The sequence below is a fragment of the Chlamydotis macqueenii genome, chromosome 4, assembly GCF_036417535.1.
Source record: "Chlamydotis macqueenii isolate bChlMac1 chromosome 4, bChlMac1.mat, whole genome shotgun sequence".
NCBI lineage: Eukaryota > Metazoa > Chordata > Aves > Otidiformes > Otididae > Chlamydotis > Chlamydotis macqueenii.
In genome coordinates, this window is record NC_141559.1 from 37,214,869 (window position 1) to 37,234,098 (window position 19,230).

General features: G+C 37.6%; 1 protein-coding gene across 3 annotated transcripts in view; it reads left to right on the plus strand.

The window, feature by feature from the left end:
- Positions 1–19,230, plus strand: part of LOC147600951 (uncharacterized) — a 66,559-nt gene that overhangs the window by 19,396 nt on the left and 27,933 nt on the right. For 2 of the 3 annotated variants that reach the window (XM_086747379.1, XM_086747381.1), the window contains exons 10-13: positions 1,562–1,626; positions 4,530–4,636; positions 7,876–7,987; positions 17,108–17,210. In XM_086747379.1, coding sequence (XP_086603505.1) covers positions 1,562–1,626; positions 4,530–4,636; positions 7,876–7,987; positions 17,108–17,210 — 387 coding nt within the window. The remainder of the gene's footprint in view (positions 1–1,561; positions 1,627–4,529; positions 4,637–7,875; positions 7,988–17,107; positions 17,211–19,230) is intronic. The other variant, XM_086747380.1, reaches the window with a different exon arrangement.

Here is a 19,230-nt window from a genome sequence, read left to right on the forward strand (position 1 = left end):
TTTTTTTCAAAGACTTTTGCTAGAATTACTGCATCTGTATTATATATCCTTTTCCATTCTAATGGAACTTATCTGTGACAGTATTCTGAGTGGCTTTATAAAACTTAAAGCAATTGAAATCTCAAATTAAAAACTTACTGTGATAAATCTCAAAACATTGTAGCATCAAAAATATTTTGCTTCAATAATAGAAGTACTGTAAAATTGTGCAATGAAACTCCTGCTCATGCAACATAACCAAATGGCAGTTTGATAAGGCCAGCTTGCTGCTCTTAGCCACTAGTCTGGCTTTCTTTTTTTTTTTTTTTTTTTAAAAAAAAAAAAAAGAGAAACCCTAACCTTCCTCTGAACTTTTAGCTTGCAAATGACCCGATATGACATGTTTGAACTTAAAATGAACTTTCACATGAACTTTCAGTTAGCCCTCTTAGAAATATAACAGATGGAAAATGGGCAGATTTCTTAAATATTTTTAGTTTGAAGTGCTTTGACACGTACACCAGTAAAAACAGTCAAGCTGTCTGTTTTTGCTGTTTACATTGCCGATTTTATTGTCCTGCTGGATTACTTGCAGTATTTGAACTGAGAGGTGCTTCTGTTTTTCTTTTGGTCAGTGAATGCTATGCATTTTGTTTTGCGGGGTTTTTTCTTTGTATTACACCTTCACTTGGAACATGAAACTCTTCCAGATCTTGACCCTGACTGTAGGGATATTGTTCAGTATTGAGAGAGTTAATTTAATCTTATGTCAGTCTTGCAGAGAGAGTGATGTTATTTGATTTACATGTAAAATTTCTGCTAGTCACACTCACTTTCAGATATGTTCTGATTTGATCTCTTAAGAGTATTTGTGTAAAGCTTTGAACTGCTTCTTAAATATTTGCAAGCACAGGTTAAGTACAGGTGAGCTACAGTATAATTCTGTGTCTGACATGAAGTGCTGATCCTGCACTGCTAATGTTCAAGGAGTTGCACCTATTGATTTTTCTCCAGTTCAAACTTCAACCTGATGCCGTGGCAGCAAATTTCTGCAGTTTCTTTTTGGCATTAATATTCAGACTGCTGTGTTTGTGTTATTAACTAGAAGGCTGCAGTTAAGTTATCTCTTCACTTACTAAGCTATTAGCAAATAAGCTGTCACTGGTTTCTCATCTCTTTTGTTTCTTTACCAGTTGAAGGACTGCAGTCCACTCCAGCCAACTGCAGTAAATTGTATGCACTCTGTGTGTGTGTGTATGCAATAACTGTCTGTTAAGTGGAAAATAACTATTGGGTCTAAAATCCTACGGCTGCTTTCTCTCTTAAGTATTTTTTAAGTACGTGAATAAACATTTCAAGTGTTCTATGAAAAGGGTTATTGAAGTCATAAATTTAGTTGTGAATTTGCTATTTGTGTTCTTAAGGAAGGGAGAAGTGTTTCATGAAAGGTTCTCTCCTCTGTGGCAGTACAGCTATCAATGATTTGCTTTTTAATTACATGCATTTGATTACTGTGTATCACAAAATAGTGTATTTGAAGTTATATTGTAGAAGCTTAAATGCTGATTTTTAACCACTATAGGTTTTGACGGTGGGGCAGTGAAAGTTTGTGGAGCAAAAGGATCACCTCCTTCAACGTTTTATAAGGTAATATCTCTTTCTGTGGAGTGTAAGGTGTTTTTGATCTGAAAAAAAATTCTATTTTGGAGAAAATACTAATTATTTTCTGCCAAAAACTGTTACCACTTTAAAATCCTCATCCTCCCTGCCCTGAGAGTAAAAGAAAGAGGGGAAAAATAAAAGAAGATAAGCCTTATTTGAGACATAAGAACCACACTAATTTGTGTAACAGGCTTAACCACAAACCGCCGGAGAAGGCTGAGATTGTTCTTTTCTATTAATAATAATAACTTTTAAAACATCTTAGCCTTTAAACTTGTTGATTTTTATACTGGCATGTTAATTTTGTTCTATTTCATTGTGAAATTTATCTGCCAAGTAGATTTCAAACGTAAATAATGAGTAACTATGTCTGTCATAGAGCAACTAATAATGAGACTGATAGTCTCCTGAAATACTCTGTTGAAAGAAACCTGTGCTTCTGTGCAGGTTTTCACAATTATAGTTCAGTAAAGTAAACTTGTATTCTTCTAGTGGCATCCATTCCCAGAATGAAATTAAATACAGTTCTGATGAAGTACCAATAGTACTGGATCCTTTACTTGTTTAAACTAGTTGCAAAACTGACTTTTACAGAAGCAAGATTTGGATCAGAAATTAAATGCTTAACTCACTTTTATTATGTCTATGCTAACCTAAGTAGGGAATTGTGCTAATATTTCTGTTTAAATAATATAAGGTATATCTGAGCATAATTTTCTTTGAAAATTTTAACTACATTTTTAAGATATTTCTGACACTTTAAAAAAAAAACAATTTTAGATAAGATAGAGTTTTTAAAAGACACAGTATTTCAAACACAAATAATATCACCAAAGCAAGTTTAGTTTTGGTGAGTCGTAAAGTTAGAATAAAAGAGCTCTCTAAAGGCTCCATAATTAAAGCATACTGAAAAAGCATTTTTAAAATAAAGTAGTATACCACAGATCACTTTTCTCATTGCCTTAGTTTTTCACGTCTGTCAGCTTTGTAGTAATCATGTTTGTATCAGCTTTATGGAAAAGTGGTTTGATATTTCAAAAGTATTGTGGGAGTGTAATCTGAACATTAATTTTTTTTTTTTTTTTAAACATTCACTTGATGTAAGGAAGTGTTGTTTTTTGGGGGTTTTGATAGGCAGCCTACAGTTTCAGTACAATATTGTTTTGTCAGCTTTTTGCATTTCCTCAGAATTTTAATTACTAGTTCAAGACTTCTGGTTACATAATGCTGGAACAACAAATTTCCCTTCTCTGAGTGATCTGTGTCTGCGTTATCTGCCTCTGGGAATAACTCTGTCTTTTTGATCAGAAAATACGTTTTTGTTGTGTTTGAAATAACAACAAAAAAAGTCTTAAAATGTAAATTACAAGCACATTTCTAAAAGATGTTTAGTTTTAAAAATTAGGCTTACAGTGTCATTGTTAACTGATGGAGAAGTCAATTTAGAAGTAATTCACAATGACATAATAAACGACATAGAATGAAGAGTATACTTTTGTACAAAAGATCAAATTCCATCAATCAAATGATAGCTATGCTAATGCTCTTATTATTCCGATAGTAAATAGTGGAATTTGGTATGGGCATATAGAGAAGGCAGTGACTGTATGAAGCAGGAAATACTTTTTCTTTCTTGGTCCAAGTGTGTAGTTTGAAGCAAAATATGTTTTGCTGCTTATTGGCAACATCCAGTGACTGTTCTATTCAGCAGCCTCCTGCAGTTTTTGTTCTTGACTTTACATTTTCATACTTCTGTATATTTAAAGGAAATAACTAAGATTTGAGATTTTCAGTTGATGAACCATGAAATGGAATAAACAAAACAACTTGTTTTTTATGTAGCAGTAACATGAAAATTAGTTTTAATTTATTTCTTACTATGTTTTAAATAGGACACTTAAGATACATTACAAAATACTGCTAAATCCAGATATTTTGTTTTGTATATTAAACCATGTAATAATATTCTTAAATATGTAAGTTAGACTTCCTGTGAAATATTTGTTTGTTTCTGAAACTATCTAATTGACTGTCAGTGATAAATGGGCATGTGCTTTACACACCTATTTTAGAAGTAATTTTTAGGAAATTAACTTAGTATGTTTAACTTGGCTAGGAAGTGACTGAATGGGCATTATAAGAAGCTAAAAATATTGTGGTGTTCAGTAACTTTACAGTAAGAATAGAGGAAAATTATTTAATTGCTGTGTTAAAGGTGAAGTGTAGTTAGGAAAACAATGATATGAGAAAGTTATATGTAAGGTAAATTTCAGGGAAAATAATGAGAAATACATTACCTGTGAAATAGAGAGTTATACTGAATGTATGTCCTACAAGGTTCTTCAATTTCTGGTTTTGTTTTCCTGTTAGGTAAGAAATGTTGAAAATGCTCATCGTGCTTAGTTTAGATACTTTTATTAAAGCTTTCCTACCATTTGTTACCGTGCGTTATGGTAATTGCTTTCACTGGAGGTCTAGTAAAATGCTTATTAGCTAAATGTTTGCAATATATACCATGTTCTTTTGTGTGTGCATGTGTGTGTGTGATATTTTTCCACACTTACTTTAATACTTTTGGGAAACTTATGTCTGGTCTGTTTCACTGTGATAGATTATTCAGCTTTTCAATATCAGAAAGTGTTCTGTGTACCAGAAAAGATAAGTACAGGAGAATTTAAGGATGATAAAGAGAAGTGATTCAGAGTTTCACAGTTTTGCAGATTTGAATATTCCTCCAATAGAATTTTAAATAATGGAGTAAATTTTTGTGGTGGTGATGGTTTCTTGCTATTATGTTTCTGCTTGACGTATAGATAACAATTGTCAAAGAGCATTTATAGCATATCAGGACTGAATTCCATGTAGTTTCATAATCCCTTTCTCACTAGGTAAATGCCACTTACCTTGATGGCTTCAGAGCTACGGCTGTCTGTCCAGTAGGAGGTCCAAAGGCCGTGCAAAAAGGGAAACGCACTGCGGAAAGTATTCTGCAAAGGTTAGTAGTTGAGTCTTGGAAGGGATTTTTTTTTGCTTTTTCTTTTCTGAGATGATGAAAATAGAAATATGACATATGATGGCAGCCATACTAACCTTGCAAGATTATAATCTTCCAATTGGGAGGACATTTCAAGTCTTAAGTAGCCTGTTTAGGAAACCTATTTTCAGGTTCTACACTTCAGCTACCTTTGACAGAGCAAGAAAGGTGTCAAATATTGTTGAAAATAGATGGTTGGATAGTGGAGAGAAACCCAAATTCATGAGGGAAAAGCTGTGATTCAGATTAAAATTTATTAGGTGCCAGAGAGAAATCCATGTGAAACTAGTTTTCACTGATTTTCACATAACTTCTTTTTGTGAAAAATCTTAGTGCTGTGAAATGTAGGCAGTTTACCAAGTTTGTGTTTTAAACAAAATTATCTTAGTAAAATGTGACTAATTATTTTGTTTACTAGAACACTTTGTATAATTGTAAGACAGACTGATAAACTTGTAGTCATATTGTCATGCCAGTGTATTTGGGCAAGGAGAGATTTATCTTAAATATAATTCTGTATCCTCATGGAAGTATGAGCGTTTATTCGGCCCCATATTTCTAGTTTTGAGATATATTTCTTTTTGCCATGTTTTATATAAAACTTCCCCGCACCTCCCATCCTATTATAGACCCATGCAGCAAGTGCGCTAGGATAGACAACTGTCAGAAGTGGCAAGGTTCACTGTGGACTTTGAGTGGCTTCTTGCACATGTGCCCACGTACAGCACTGTGATGAAGAAGGAGCTGGGTGACTTCCCTCAACACACATAGCAGATAAGCGTAGGCTGATACGGGATGTGTAATTAAACTATGGAATCCCTCTCTTCGGAGTGGTGCGAATGCTAAAATTGTTTGTGTCCAAGAGCTACTGAGAAAATCAATGAGGGGGAAAAAAAACCCTTCAAGAGCTGTTAAATACAAAGACTCAGGAACTCAGAAGTCCCTGAAAAACAATGTTTTTGGAAGCTAGGTGATTATTTTGGAAATAGAATGCCATATTTTCCCTTTTCATGTTTGCTCCTGGACATTATTTCAGACCAGACTACATTAATCTTTTGTCTGATTGAAACAGCTTGTGGTGCTGCTGCCTCTGTGGCCACTAGAAAATCAGCCTGCTTACTGTGCTATCCTGAGTAATCCTCAGAAGAGGGCTGATGGGAGATAGCCAAAGGCTGGTTAACTGGCTTAATAAGTGGCTTCCAGCCCGTGAGGCATGCCTGGAGCAGTTATGGCTTGTTCTGTGCATTAAAAATGACAACATACAGTATTGCCCGTCAACATCAGCTTGATGTTTAAGTGGAATCATTTATTCAGCATGTTGATTTGTGTATCTCAACCCAGATACAGAATAAGAGTTAAGCTATTCTGATAATTGTCAGAGAATGCTCTACCAGCAACTACATCTCTTTAGGAAGCTCTGACTCCACCAATTCCCGTTGCAAGAGAATGTCGTAAGGACATGATCTTTCAGTTAGCCAGCTTCTAGTCCATTCTAGATTAAATTCTTTCTAGTAGTCTAATACAACATGTACAGTATAAGGTGCACAAATTTAAGGTGCTTCGATTGTACAGGTTGAGTTAATTGTCAGCCTAAGACATTAAGCAGCTTGGGCAGCTTGTAGTATGACTTATTTAACTTCTTTCTTGCATGCTTCTCCTTTATGTGTTTATTCATTTTTGAAAGCAGGAGTGATTTGGCAGTATGTGTGTGAAGGAGTCTCTTTGGAATAGTCTTTGGTGTCCTTTCATTTTTGATGGTTCTGTTATATTACCGAGACACATCAAAGGGCTAAATACTACCCACAGAATGTATTTTGAACTCTATTATCTCTAACTGCAATATCTGAAGATAAATAACTTACTACAGACACAATTTGCAAAATTAGGTGCCTTAAATTGAGTACCTGCTTTCCTGTGGTCATCAAAATAGAGATAGCCTCATCTGTGGTACGTGGACCACCTTCATCTCTTTGCAACAATTAGAAAATTACATTTTGTATTTAAGTCCTGTACATTGCTTCATTTTTCAGGTACCATGCTGATACTTACAACAATGCTGATACATTAACAGTGTTTTCAAAATGTTCCAGTGATTGAAAATATTTTCCTCATCCTAACATAATTCCAATATTTCAACTGATAAAATCTTTTATACAGCTAGAGTGGTGCCAGACCAACGTTATTGGGAAGCCAGTTTAGGTGCTTCAGAACTTAATTTATTTTTCCAGTCTGCAGTATGTTAATAAGTTGGACTGTTCTTAACGGTTGAATTATTTTAAACCTTTTTTACTGTTTTTAATTATTGTTATTTTGGACTTCATATGTTTTTTTTTGTTGTTTGTTTGTTTGTTTGTTTTAAACTCTAGCGGTCATTTTCAGTTTTAGTGCTTGAGAGTTGGGCTCTTTTTGCTACAAGTTGTTGCAAACAGTCTATTTAATCCAAATTTATTATTTATAAAAACCCAATATTAATTCCTGTCTCTCTTAAAGCAGTTGTGTTTTCGTGGTATATAAAAAGAAGGTAGTGTTCATGCGCATTATTAATTGTGATTGAATAAACTTGGCACTCTTGACACAATGTGCTTTTAGTAGAAAAAGCAGAAGACGTTTAAGGGATTTCAGTGCCACACTGGAAAGGCACAAGCAATGGAGAAACGTTCTCTTTTAAAATCTTTATCTACTTTTTGGCATTTGAGTCTTATGTTCACTAATCCAAAATAAATACCTTTTAAGGTTTGAATACAAGTTCCTTCAGTTCAATTTTTCTTCATTTGTGCCTGTGATATAATGAGGTGGCTTCATGTATTTATTGGTAGTTCACAATGCCTTAGAGCAGAAACAGTTAAGAACTGAATTACCAGTGTGAAAACCGGGAAGACTGCATACACTGCAATTCCATTTCAAGCTGTCTTTGTTTTAAAGATAAAAGTAAGAGCTGAAATCCATTTATTTGTCTTTGCCTGTCATCTTTCAAATAATTTGAATAAACAAAAGGCTCTGTTTGAAACCTAGCGATAAATTCAGAGGCATAACTTCTTTGTCAGTAATGGCTTGATTTGTAGTATTGAGGTATATTTGTTTAGTGTAAAGTATTCATAGTCCAGTTTACATGACAGAGCTAACTCCTGTGGACCACACAGGGCTACTTCAGATAATCATTTTGAGGCAGTTTACTAATAAAAAAAAATCATTTGTTGCAGGACTCGTCTTATTTTCAGTCAGCTTGGGTATGAAGATTACAGTGCAGTTAACATACAGGTTTTAGGGTCTGAAGATACATATGGACCTCATGCTAGAAGAAGTATAGATGGTGTAAGTATTCAGTGGAGTGTTCTTAAACTTTTACTGACCTCTTTTAATCTCTCCATATTGTTATCTTTTCCACAACTTTAAAGGAAGTCACTATCATCTTGGGAATTTCACCCCATCATCTTGCAAAGAATTCAGTGTCACTACTTAGCCTATAAAATTAACACTGACAAGGGCTTTGCAGTGTTGGCTCTTCCAGAAGTCCTGATATGAAATCTTACAAAAACGTAGTCTATTCTGATGTTCATGTGAAGAAATACCTTCTTATAGAAGTTGTTGTTACATAGGCATATTGCATTAGATATAACTCTAAAAGACCACATTATGAAGTCCACAGAGTCAGGAAATGGCAGAGTTGTTGCCTGTAGAACTTTAAAACTGTCTGCTAGTACTATTTGTGAAACAATCTTCATCTGTATAATCCTGCATTTTATTTTGGGACTTGTTAAATTTGTATGTAAGAATATGAATAATGGCCGTAGTCACTGCAGCTGTAATATCCATGGCCCGTTTTCCATATGAAAGTCCTTTTTAAAGGAAAAAGACTGTAAATCTTGTCCTTACTTACATGCACTTTAAATATTTAGACAGTTTAGTTTGTTCCAAAACAGTAGTATCTAATTCTTCTTTGTCAATGGCAGTCTTGCAAAACTCTTAAGGTACACGTGGCGAAACTCAGCTCTGTTAGTTTGATCTTAGGAGGACCAACACTTAAACAGTTTATATGTTTAGGAAACAAGAACGTGATGTGGAGAAAGACAGTGAATTTCTTACTATAGTAAGTTAAGTGTTCTTAGGAGTTGTGCAAGTTACATCTGTGAGTGTTCATTTCAGTGCTTGAACTTCAGTTTCCTTCTGCACAAGAGCAAGAGTTGCTTCCTCATGAACCAACTTTATAATGTGGTCTTTTTCCTTTTAGGGCCATAAACCCTGCAATGTTAAGTGTGTTACTGAGACTGCAGAATCAAAATTTTGAAACAGAAACAGATGTTCCAGATGCTGAACTTGTCTGTGTTCTGTTTGTACCAGCTCCTTATGATTATGCTTTGTAATACCTTCTTTAATTAAATTGTTACATAGAAAGTTTTCTGTCATGTTGTATAGAGTGAGTAATGATTTGAAATAGAGCAGTTTCTCCTTCCTTATTGTTCAGTTTGCCTTGCTTACAGTGCATTAAATAAATTTTCCAAATGAAATCAAGTATTTGTAGTATTTTCTGTATTTTCAGCCTCAACTCCTAAGTCTTCTATTAAAAGTAAATAGTATTCTCTCCATTGTATGTGCTTCTCATACATGCCTGAAATAGGATGTGAGAGCTGAGGCCGAAATACAGGAAATTGCCCTATTGCCTTCCCTCTTCACCAGGTTTCTCCAACAGTTTAGAAGAAAATAACCAGAGGAGCTTTCATCTGGAAAGCAGCCGTAGTATCTTGAGAAAAAAGGGTGGGGAGAGGGGTTTGTTTCTCAATTTAAAATACAAAGTCATCGAATGCTAAAGAAAACATCTGCCCTTTTGGGCTTGCAGGTAGGAATACCTGATACCTAAACACTCTTTCCTACCATGTCTTCCCAGACAAAATTAGATGTGGTTATTTGAGTTGCAAGTAACAGTGCTAAAAACCAGAACCATGTTATGTTAGGCAGTGTATTAATACCCAAGGAAAACAGTTCCTCCTTTGAAGTTTGTACTGTCTAAATTTAAAAAGGAAAAGCAAATATGTATATGAATTACCAAGACAGGAAAAGTTGAACAATATTTGGAGCTCAGTGTAGATGTCTGGTGTGGCTGGGCTAATTCTCACGCAGGTTTGTCAAACTAGGTGCAAAGGTTTGTGTTTGCAGCTATGAAATCACTGTATTTCCCACGCTTACGTAGGCCTGGACACTGTAGTCTGAACTGCTGTGTGGAGTATTGGCTGTTCCTCACAACACAAAGTATCCTGGACAAATCAAGAAATGTTTGCCTCCTTTCCTTTTTCACTCTTCCCTGCCTGTTTCTGTGGTTGTTGCTTGCCACTCTTGATAGCTTGCTTTGTCGGTAACAGCCCAGCATGAGCAAGAAAGGGACCTGAATCAGCACTGAGTAACCCTAGCGGTATTTAATTCTTAGTATCTCCTGCTCTGTGGTTTTCTGTTGGGGAAGAAGAAGAGGTTATGGCAGTGTCAAGATGTCAGTGATTTCATGGTTTAGAAATACCGAATGTTTTGTGTGAAAGGTGTCTATTAATAATATGGATATTAGACTTTGCTATATAAAAAATGTGTTGTATCTTGTTACTTTTCTGCTAACCCTTTGTTAACCAATTTACAACATATTGTTAAGACTTGATGAAGTATAACTTTGTTTTGCAATTTTTTGTTTTTAAATATGATACTGTAAGATAAATGACTTTAAAATAGTCTGTATATCCAGTTTTAATATTGGATTCACCAACTCAAAGTAGGATTCAGCTTATTATTTTCATAGACCCTTATGTCTTTCATCTGTGGGCAAGGAAGTAAACCTAGAACTTAAATGGAATATTGAAGGCGTGGTACAGTTTAGAACTAGGAAGCAGATGTGAATGTGTAAATATGTTTTCTGCAAGAGTATTTCCTATTAATTATTATTTGTATTAATTTAATTAATCTCTTGGTAGCTTGCGAACTCTGTGGAAAAAAAAAAGAGCTTTTTTTTTTAAATTGGAAAACTGATAGGTTTCTTGATCAGAACATCTGTTTCTGTATTCATAGAAGGAAATTTCTGTCATTTCAGTGATACATGATCTGATGAAATAACATAACCTCTCCTACCTTGGATCTGCTAAACTTCTATTTTAGGGTTTGCTTACATGAGTATTGAGATAAACTTGATTCACGTTTTTATTAGTTTGCAGTATTTCCTACCTTATACTATTGTGCAGTATTTCCTACATTACACTATTATACTTCAAGGCTGGGCACTTGAAGACTGAGAAATATACTGTGTGTGTGTCTCCCTGTGAGTATGTCTGCACAGAGGTACTTAAGAAACACTAAATCAATTAGCAGGGAAAAAAGTTGTGAGAGAACGAGGAGTAATGGTTTTAAAATAGAAGGACTTAGATTTAAACTAGATATAAGGAAGAAATATTTTTATGATGAACAGAGTGAAGCACTGGCACAGGTTGCCCAGAGAGGTGGTGGATGCCCCATCCCTGGAAACATTCAAGGCCAGGTTGGACAGGGCTCTGAGCACCCTGATGTGATTGAAGATGTCCCTGCTCTTTGCAGTGGGGTTGGACTAGGTGACCCTTAAAGGTTCCTTCCAACCCAAACGGTTTTATGATTCTATATTTACCATTACGGTATCTCAAGAGTACCTCTCTGTAGATATGCCACTAGAATAGGAAGTAGAGAAAAATAATCTTTCAATCTCATTAATATTTCGGACTTAAGTTTAAATGTACTAAACCAAGAAGGCCCTTAATTACTGAGTCTTAGCTGATCACCATCTATAAACTCAGGAAGTTTTCCTCCCTTGGTATAAGCTGGCTTAAGTGAGCTTGTTTGTGTTGGGGTTTTGTCATATATTTGAGTTGGAATAGAGGATTTAGTAGTCTGTTAACATAACAGTCTCTTTGGAATACTCTTACAGTAGCCAGAATGCTTGGTGCAGCGTATTACAGCATTTATGATAAACACCATTTCAGCAGCTGCTATTAGGAAACACATCCATGTTCCTACATTGCTGAAGTTACTTAAATTCCTGAAACTGACTTGAGATTTTTCGAATGTTGACATGTTCAGCAGTATTGCTTTTGGAAAAAATGTACTGTATACACACAGGAAAATGATGCTAATATACAAAACATCAATATTTCAAAAGCTAATACTCAATTTGCTGGTTTATGTAATGTTTTTAAAGAATGCAGCTTTAAAAAAATGTGGACAATTAAAATAAGTAGCACTAGAGTTAGGAGATGTGTTTAAAAGAACTCAGATCCAGCATGTAGTTTCTCAGGTTATTTTGAAGAGGGAAAAAAAGTAGTTTTTAAAGTTTAAAATGTTAGTAAAATCTTAAAATTTGAGGGAGGGGAAAAGTCTGTTATGATACTGTTAAGTTTACTAGCATTTTAATGAGTAAACTTGTATTTTGTTAGGCATAATAATCTAGCATTTTTCACTGCCAGCTGTGTAAATTGACAATTGCTTTAAGTAATTTTAGAATTGTTTTTGACATGACTTCTAGTTATTGAGATCAGGGACACCCATTCGCCTTTGGATAGTGAATAAACATCAAAACATACAGCAAGAAGAATGAGACGTGGTTTTGTTTGATCACAACTTTAATTCAGTTCATCTAACAACTGCCTGCACATAACAACAACTTCAAGGTGTTTATCTTTTCTCTCCTATTCCTATGTAGTAGAGGAAAGATACTATTAGCATGAAGAAACATTCCTCTGTCTTTTCAGTGTTAAGTCATAAAAAATGTGTTGCTGTGTAGGATGATGCTATTCCTTAGTGCAGAGGAGTCCTTTAAGGAGTCATGGCTCCGTTCTTTTCATCTGACCAAAAAAAACACATCTCCTCTACTGCACACCTGAACTGCTGTGTTTTGAAGTTGAGGCCGCTGAATTCTAGCGGCGTCCATGTCCTTCCTTTCTGCTGAGTATTTAATGTCTGACGCTTTCAGAAATGTCGCTGGTTTCTGTACTTGTAAAGAAATAGGCTTTTTGATAAAATCTGTTAAGTGTTACACTAGGAGGAAAAATGTAGTTTTAAAAAATTATTCATTATTTTTATGCACAATTGGGAAGCTATTAAATGCTTCAGAAATTATTTTATGTAAGGAAAAAGGTTGGAATAAACTAAAAATGGACTATTTAGTCATGCATATTCATTTCCTGGTTTAGCAAACATCTGACATGGAAGATCCAAGCCTACCTGAATCTAAAATCCAGTTGTTCCTTTCTTCCAGGAAAATGTCCTCTTATGTATCCTAAGTAGCTATATATTCAATTTTCCTTTACTTTTCTACATTTTTAGTAAAATGTGATGGGACGACTCGGATGACTGGAGCGTCAACATGGAGGGGTATAGGCTTTTTAGAGAGGACAGGAAGGGGAGACGAGGAGGGGGTGTCGCTCTCTACGTCAGCAACCAGCTGGAGTGCGTGGAGCTCCGCCTGGAGATGGAGGAGGAGCTGACAGCTTATGGGTCAAGATTAGAGGACGGGGACGGACAGGGGATGTTACTACGGTGGGGGTCTGTTACAGGCCGCCTGGCCAGGAGGACAGAGCAGATGAGGTGCTCTATAGCCAGATAGGAGCAGCCTCACGGTCACAAGCCCTGGTCCTCATGGGGGACTTCAACCACCCTGACATCTGTTGGAGAGACAACACGGCAGGGCACAGGCAGTCCAGGAGGTTCCTGGAATGCGTGTACGATAACTTCCTCCTGCAGGCGATAGAGGAGCCGACAAGGAGGGGTGCCATGCTCGACCTTGTGCTTACCAACAGGGAGGGGCTGGTGGGGGATGTGAAACTGAAGGACAGCCTTGGCTGCAGCGACCACGACACGGTGGAGTTCAAGATCCACAGGGCAGCAAGGAAACTACACGGCAAGCTCTCAGCCCTAGACTTCAAGAAGGCGGACTTCAGCCTCTTCAGGGACCTGATTGGCAAACTGCCATGGGAGGCGGCCCTGGAGGGAAGAAGGGCCCAGGAAAGTTGGTCCACATTCAAGGATCACCTACTCCAAGCTCAGCAGAGGTGCATCCTGATGAAGAACAAGTCGGGCAAAAAGGCCAGGAGGCCTGCGTGGATGAGCGAGGAGCTCCTGGACCAACTGAAAGTGAAGAAGATAGAAGCCTATAGAGGGTGGAAGTGGAGTCAGGTAGCCTGGGAGGACTACAAAGAGGCTGTGCAAGTAGCCAGGGATTGGGTGAGGAAGGCTAAAGCCCTGATGGAATTGAATCTGGCCAGGGATATAAAAAGCAACAAGGAAAGCTTCTATAGGTATGTAGGGGACAAAAGAAAGTCCAAGGAGAATGTAGGCCCCCTCTGGAAGGAAACCGGTGTCCTGGTTACCCGGGACATGGAGAAGGCTGAGGTTCTCAATGACTTTTTTGCCTCAGTCTTCACGGATAAGGGCTCTTCTCTCACCACCCAAGCTGTGGAAGGCACAAGCAGGGACTGCGAGGATGAAGAACCGCCCACTGTATTTGAGGAGCAGGTTTGGGAACATCTGAGGAACTTGAATGTGCACAAGTCCATGGGACCTGATGAGATCCATCCGCGGGTCCTGAGGGAACTGGCAGATGAAGTTGCCAAGCCACTGGCCATTGTATTTGAGAAGTCATGGCGGTCTGGTGAGGTCCCTGATGACTGGAAGAGAGGGAACATAACCCCCATTTTTAAAAAGGGGAACAAGGAGGACCTGGGCAACTACAGGCCAGTCAGTCTCACCTCTGTGCCTGGCAAGGTCATGGAGCAGATTCTCCTGGAAACCATGCTAAGGCAGATGGAGAACAAGGAGGTGGTTGGTGACAGCCAACATGGCACCAAGGGCAGATTGTGCCTGACCTATTTGGTGGCCTTCTATGATGGGGTGACAGCATCGGTGGACAAGGGACAATCAATGGATATCATCTACCTGGACTTGTGCAAAGCTTTTGACATTGTCCCACACAACATCCTTCTCTCTAAACTAGAGAGACCTGGGTTTGATGGACGGACCACTTGGTGGATAAGGAGTTGGCTGGATGGCTGCACTCAGAGAGTGGTGGTCAACAGCTCGATGTCCCAAGTGGAGGCCGGTCACGAGTGGTGTCCCTCAGGGGTCCGTGCTGGGCCTGGCCCTGTTCAACATCTTTGTCAGCGACATGGACAGTGGGATGGAGTGCACCCTCAGCAAGTTCGCTGATGACACCAAGCTGTGTGGTGCCGTCAACACACTGGAAGGGAGGGATGCCATCCAGAGGGACCTTGACAGGCTGGAGAGGTGGGCCCGTGCCAACCTCATGAAGTTCAACCAGGCCAAGTGCAAGGTCCTGCACCTGGGTCGTGGCAATCCCAGGCACAAATACAGGCTGGGTGGAGAATGGATCAAGAGCAGCCCTGAGGAGAAGGACTTGGGAGTGCTGGTGGACAAGAAACTCAACATGAGCCAGCAATGCGCCCTTGTGGCCCAGAAGGCCAACCGCATCCTGGGCTGCATCGAGAGGAGCATGGCCAGCAGGTTGAGGGAGGTGATTCTCCCCCTCTACTCTGCCCTGGTGAGACCCCACCTGCAGTACTGTGTCCAGTTCTGGAGCCCCCAACACAAGAAGGACATGGACCAGCTGGAGAAGGTCCAGAGGAGGGCCACAAAGATGATAAGAGGCTGGAGCACCTTTCCTATGAGGACAGGCTGAGAGAGTTGGTGCTGTTCAGCCTGGAGAAGAGGAGGTTCCGGGGAGACCTTATAGCAGTCTTCCAGTACCTCAAGGGGTCTACAGGAAAGATGGGGAGAGACTGTTCAGTAGGGCCTGTTGTGATAGGATGAGGGGTAACGGTTTTAAAATAGAGGGGGGTAGATTTAGATTTGATATTAGGAAAAAATTTTTTACCATGTGAGTTGTAGAACACTGGAAGAGGTTACCCAGAGAGGTGGTAGGTGCCCCATCCGTGGAAATGTTCAAGGCCAGGTTGGATGGGGCTCTGAGCAACCTGATCTAGACAGGGATGTCCCTGGTCCTTGCAGGGAGGTTGGACTAGATGACCTTTGAAGGTTTCTTCCAACTCTAACCGTTCTATGATTCTATGATTCTGTTCTATGAAAACAGCGACCAAATCTACAGGGATTCTTTAGACAGAGCATTTAGAGAGTTATGAAGTCCTCTGAGCTCTGTCGAATAACAAAAAAAAAAAATCCCAAACAAACAAACTTTGTTTTTCATGTTTTCCTGAAATATATCCTTTCCTGTTGACGAAAAAAAAGAGAAAAAAAAAAAAAAAAAAAGGACATAAACACTGGAAGAAATCCCCTAGTACTTGTAGTCAAACTCCTCGTTTTTTTCATTTTACATTGATTTAAGTAAGCCAAGAATTTCATGTAAGGTTACCAGAGAACCTTTAGAAACTTTCTTTGCGCTCATTAACAAAAAACCCCTTATTTTTAGAGAGCTGACTACGAGAGAGAAGAAATACCCTGCTGTAGAACTACATACTTGAAGTAGTTCTCTCAGAAACTCCTGACCAGGAGATACTGAGACCTTGTGCAGTCCCATTTCATATATATGATGGAAATAGTTGTGCTTTCAGACAAGTAAGGGACACTTACAGACAGACTCTTATTTTAAGCAGGTTTCACATTTTTAGGAATTTACAGGTAGACCAAAGGTGGTTCTCACTGGTGGATGCAAATTCTCAAATAAATACAGTCTTTGCCCTCAGTGAGACTTGATGTTAACTCTAAGACTTTTGTCAGTGTATTGATGGCAGTGGTGTATCTTTCAGTGGCAGAAAAGAGATTTCTAGAGAAGTAAAATCTTAAATGAGAGCACTTATCTGCAAGGGTGTGTGTATTAGTTGACTACAGAATAGGGAGCAGAGTATTGGTTGGGTTTACCTTTAGAGGAGTGTCTACCCTTTTCTCTGGAAATGTGGTTGCTTTTAAAAGTTCTGTTCTCCCGTTCAGCTCCAAAGGATTAGATTTGAATTCTTTTCTGTGAGCAGATCCGCTTACTTCTTGATACTAGGAGACGTAAACCTGACTCTCAAACTTGACCCCAAAGTATTCTCATGCACTTAAATAAGAGGAAAGTTTGTTAGCCAGTTCCACTGAGAGTGAAACCAAGTATTTAGTTACTTATGAAGTACTGTTAGTTATAGTACTTGATTCTTTGAGAACGCTGGAGAAGCAGCACGGTGTCCTAGCAGTCTGAAATATCCAACAGTTGATTTCATGGTAGCAAAATAAAAATTGTAACGAAACATTAACAGGAAATTATAGTGATGTTAGATGAAAAGTCAGTGAATGAAAATTGTAGTTTGTAGCAGTGAGTACTAAACATTTCCATTAGATTTAACTGGAATGCTGAGCTGCCGTTGTTTTTCAGTTTGGTAGATTTAACGGATGTTCTGCATCTAAGCTAATCTAATTTCTACTCTTTTGAAGCAGGGTCCTCGGGAAGCCGTTATTTGGCTTGCTGTACACCATAAGCAAAAAGAAGCTGTAGAAATCTTCTCCAGAGAGATTGCACCAGCTGGAACTGGCATGGGTAAATATTTTCCACATCTTCTAAGAACTTCAAAGTTACTTTTTTTTCCTGAGCACGCCTAGCACCCAAAGGCTTAGTTGTGTTCAGTTTCATAGCGCTGTGCATAGTGAAATTGTAAATTTTTTTAAGGTATTTATGTTTGATGTAGAAATAGGTTTTGTGGAAATCAGCAAAATGATAAAATCAAAGTTCTGGAAGTCCACCTTTTTGCTCCTTTGAGCTCCTTATGCTTCCATTGCTGCTACTGTCCCTTTCTGCCTTTTTTCCTTTTCCTCATTTGTCTTTGTTTTCCTACCCATGGTTACACCGATGTACAACAGTGTCTTACTCTGTTTTACCATGTTATTAAAACTCAGTAATACTGTTAGACTTCACTGGCAATAAACACTAAGAACGTTATTTAGCTGGCAAAAGCTTACCACAGTGTCCAGCTATAGCACTGCAGTTTGTGAAGAGCTGTACAGTTTGAGGGTTTTGAAAGTTCTCTTCAGCACTTTATCTGATGTTACTGCTAAGGATTTTTATAGATACTACTGTACTTCTAACCTGTTTAATGTGTAGCTGTTGTGTAGGTATTTACAACTTTCAGATATAAATCAAATTTTTTAATAGGATATTGCAGTGAGAATACTAACAGCCTGCATCTAATTCTTAATTTACATTGTATATTAACAACCCAACTTAAATTCTGATCCTGCACCATTAAGTCTAACTTCAAATTACTCTATCTTTAACATTTGATTTTGTGTGAATTTGTGATGTACTGCAACTATTGCAAGATTTATTTTTAATTGACTTGTGAGGTAAAGTCAAAATACTGAGGTTTAACTGTCCATTGGTTTTGAGTGTATATTTTCAGTATTTGCATAAGAGTCATCTAGTATGAAATGATTCATGCTTCTATTGTTTACCAAAAGTTGGTTTCAAAAAAAAAACTTTGTATTTCTTCCTTGTAGATGTCATTGGATTTTCTTAACTTTCTAGGAGGACTTGCTGTTTGATTATTTTGAGCAAACTCTCCTTTATTTTTTTTTCTTCTGTTCTCCCAAGTCACTAAGTGTTACCACTGTATCCATCTCAGTTCTAAGGAGCACATTCATATCTCGTGATTTACATTATGACTACTCATCCTACTTTTGTTATCCATTTAAGATTTGACAGCTTATTGTGAGGACTAGAGCTCAGATGTTTTGCAATGGCTGCTACATATCTTAATGAAGAATATATTGAAACTTTACATAGATTTTCACAATTAAATTACGTTAACGCGACTCTCTCAACTTCCGTAGCAAATCTAGAATCCTGATTAATGGAGGGGTGGGTAGATGCTGCCTTGCAGTTAAAGAACTAATAAACATTTTATTTTTAATGGATTGAAAACTGTATGAAAGTGTGCTCATTCTGTGTTGCAGTCTTTACAGTGGTAGCAGAGATACAGTTAATGCAGGGCAGGGTTTTTTTGTTGTTTTATTTTTTTTTTCCTAAATGGTGTTTATAGAGGCAAGGTCAGTGCATGGTCATCCTTTTCTTTTTTTTTTTCCTATCCTCCCCTACAAGATAGAATGTGATCATGTAGAACTAATTGCAAATATTCATTGAGATAATTTGTAAAGATTTTGCAATTGTGAAGACTGGTTAGTAGGTCAGCATTTAGCACAGACGTAAGTTGATTCTACAGACTGTTTTTTCTAATGAAAAAAATGGTGTTTTTACACTGGGACTAAACTACCACTTCTATAATTAGTTAAGTATTCATAATTGAAGTAGTTTTTCTTTTTTCATTATTCAAGTAACTATGCAACATTCCTGAAAGTAAAGATCTATACTTACTGTTTATTCTATGTATGCTTAGGCAATCCCCTAGAAAATCTTTTTAAACAAAGGAAAGCTGGGTGGATTTTAAAACAGTTATTTATTTGTAAGATCCAAAGCTAATAGATCTGTACTTGTGTCTCCTAATTCTTAATCTGTGCATCTTCTTTTATAAAGCAACTGCTGTGTATATAAACCTTATTTGAAG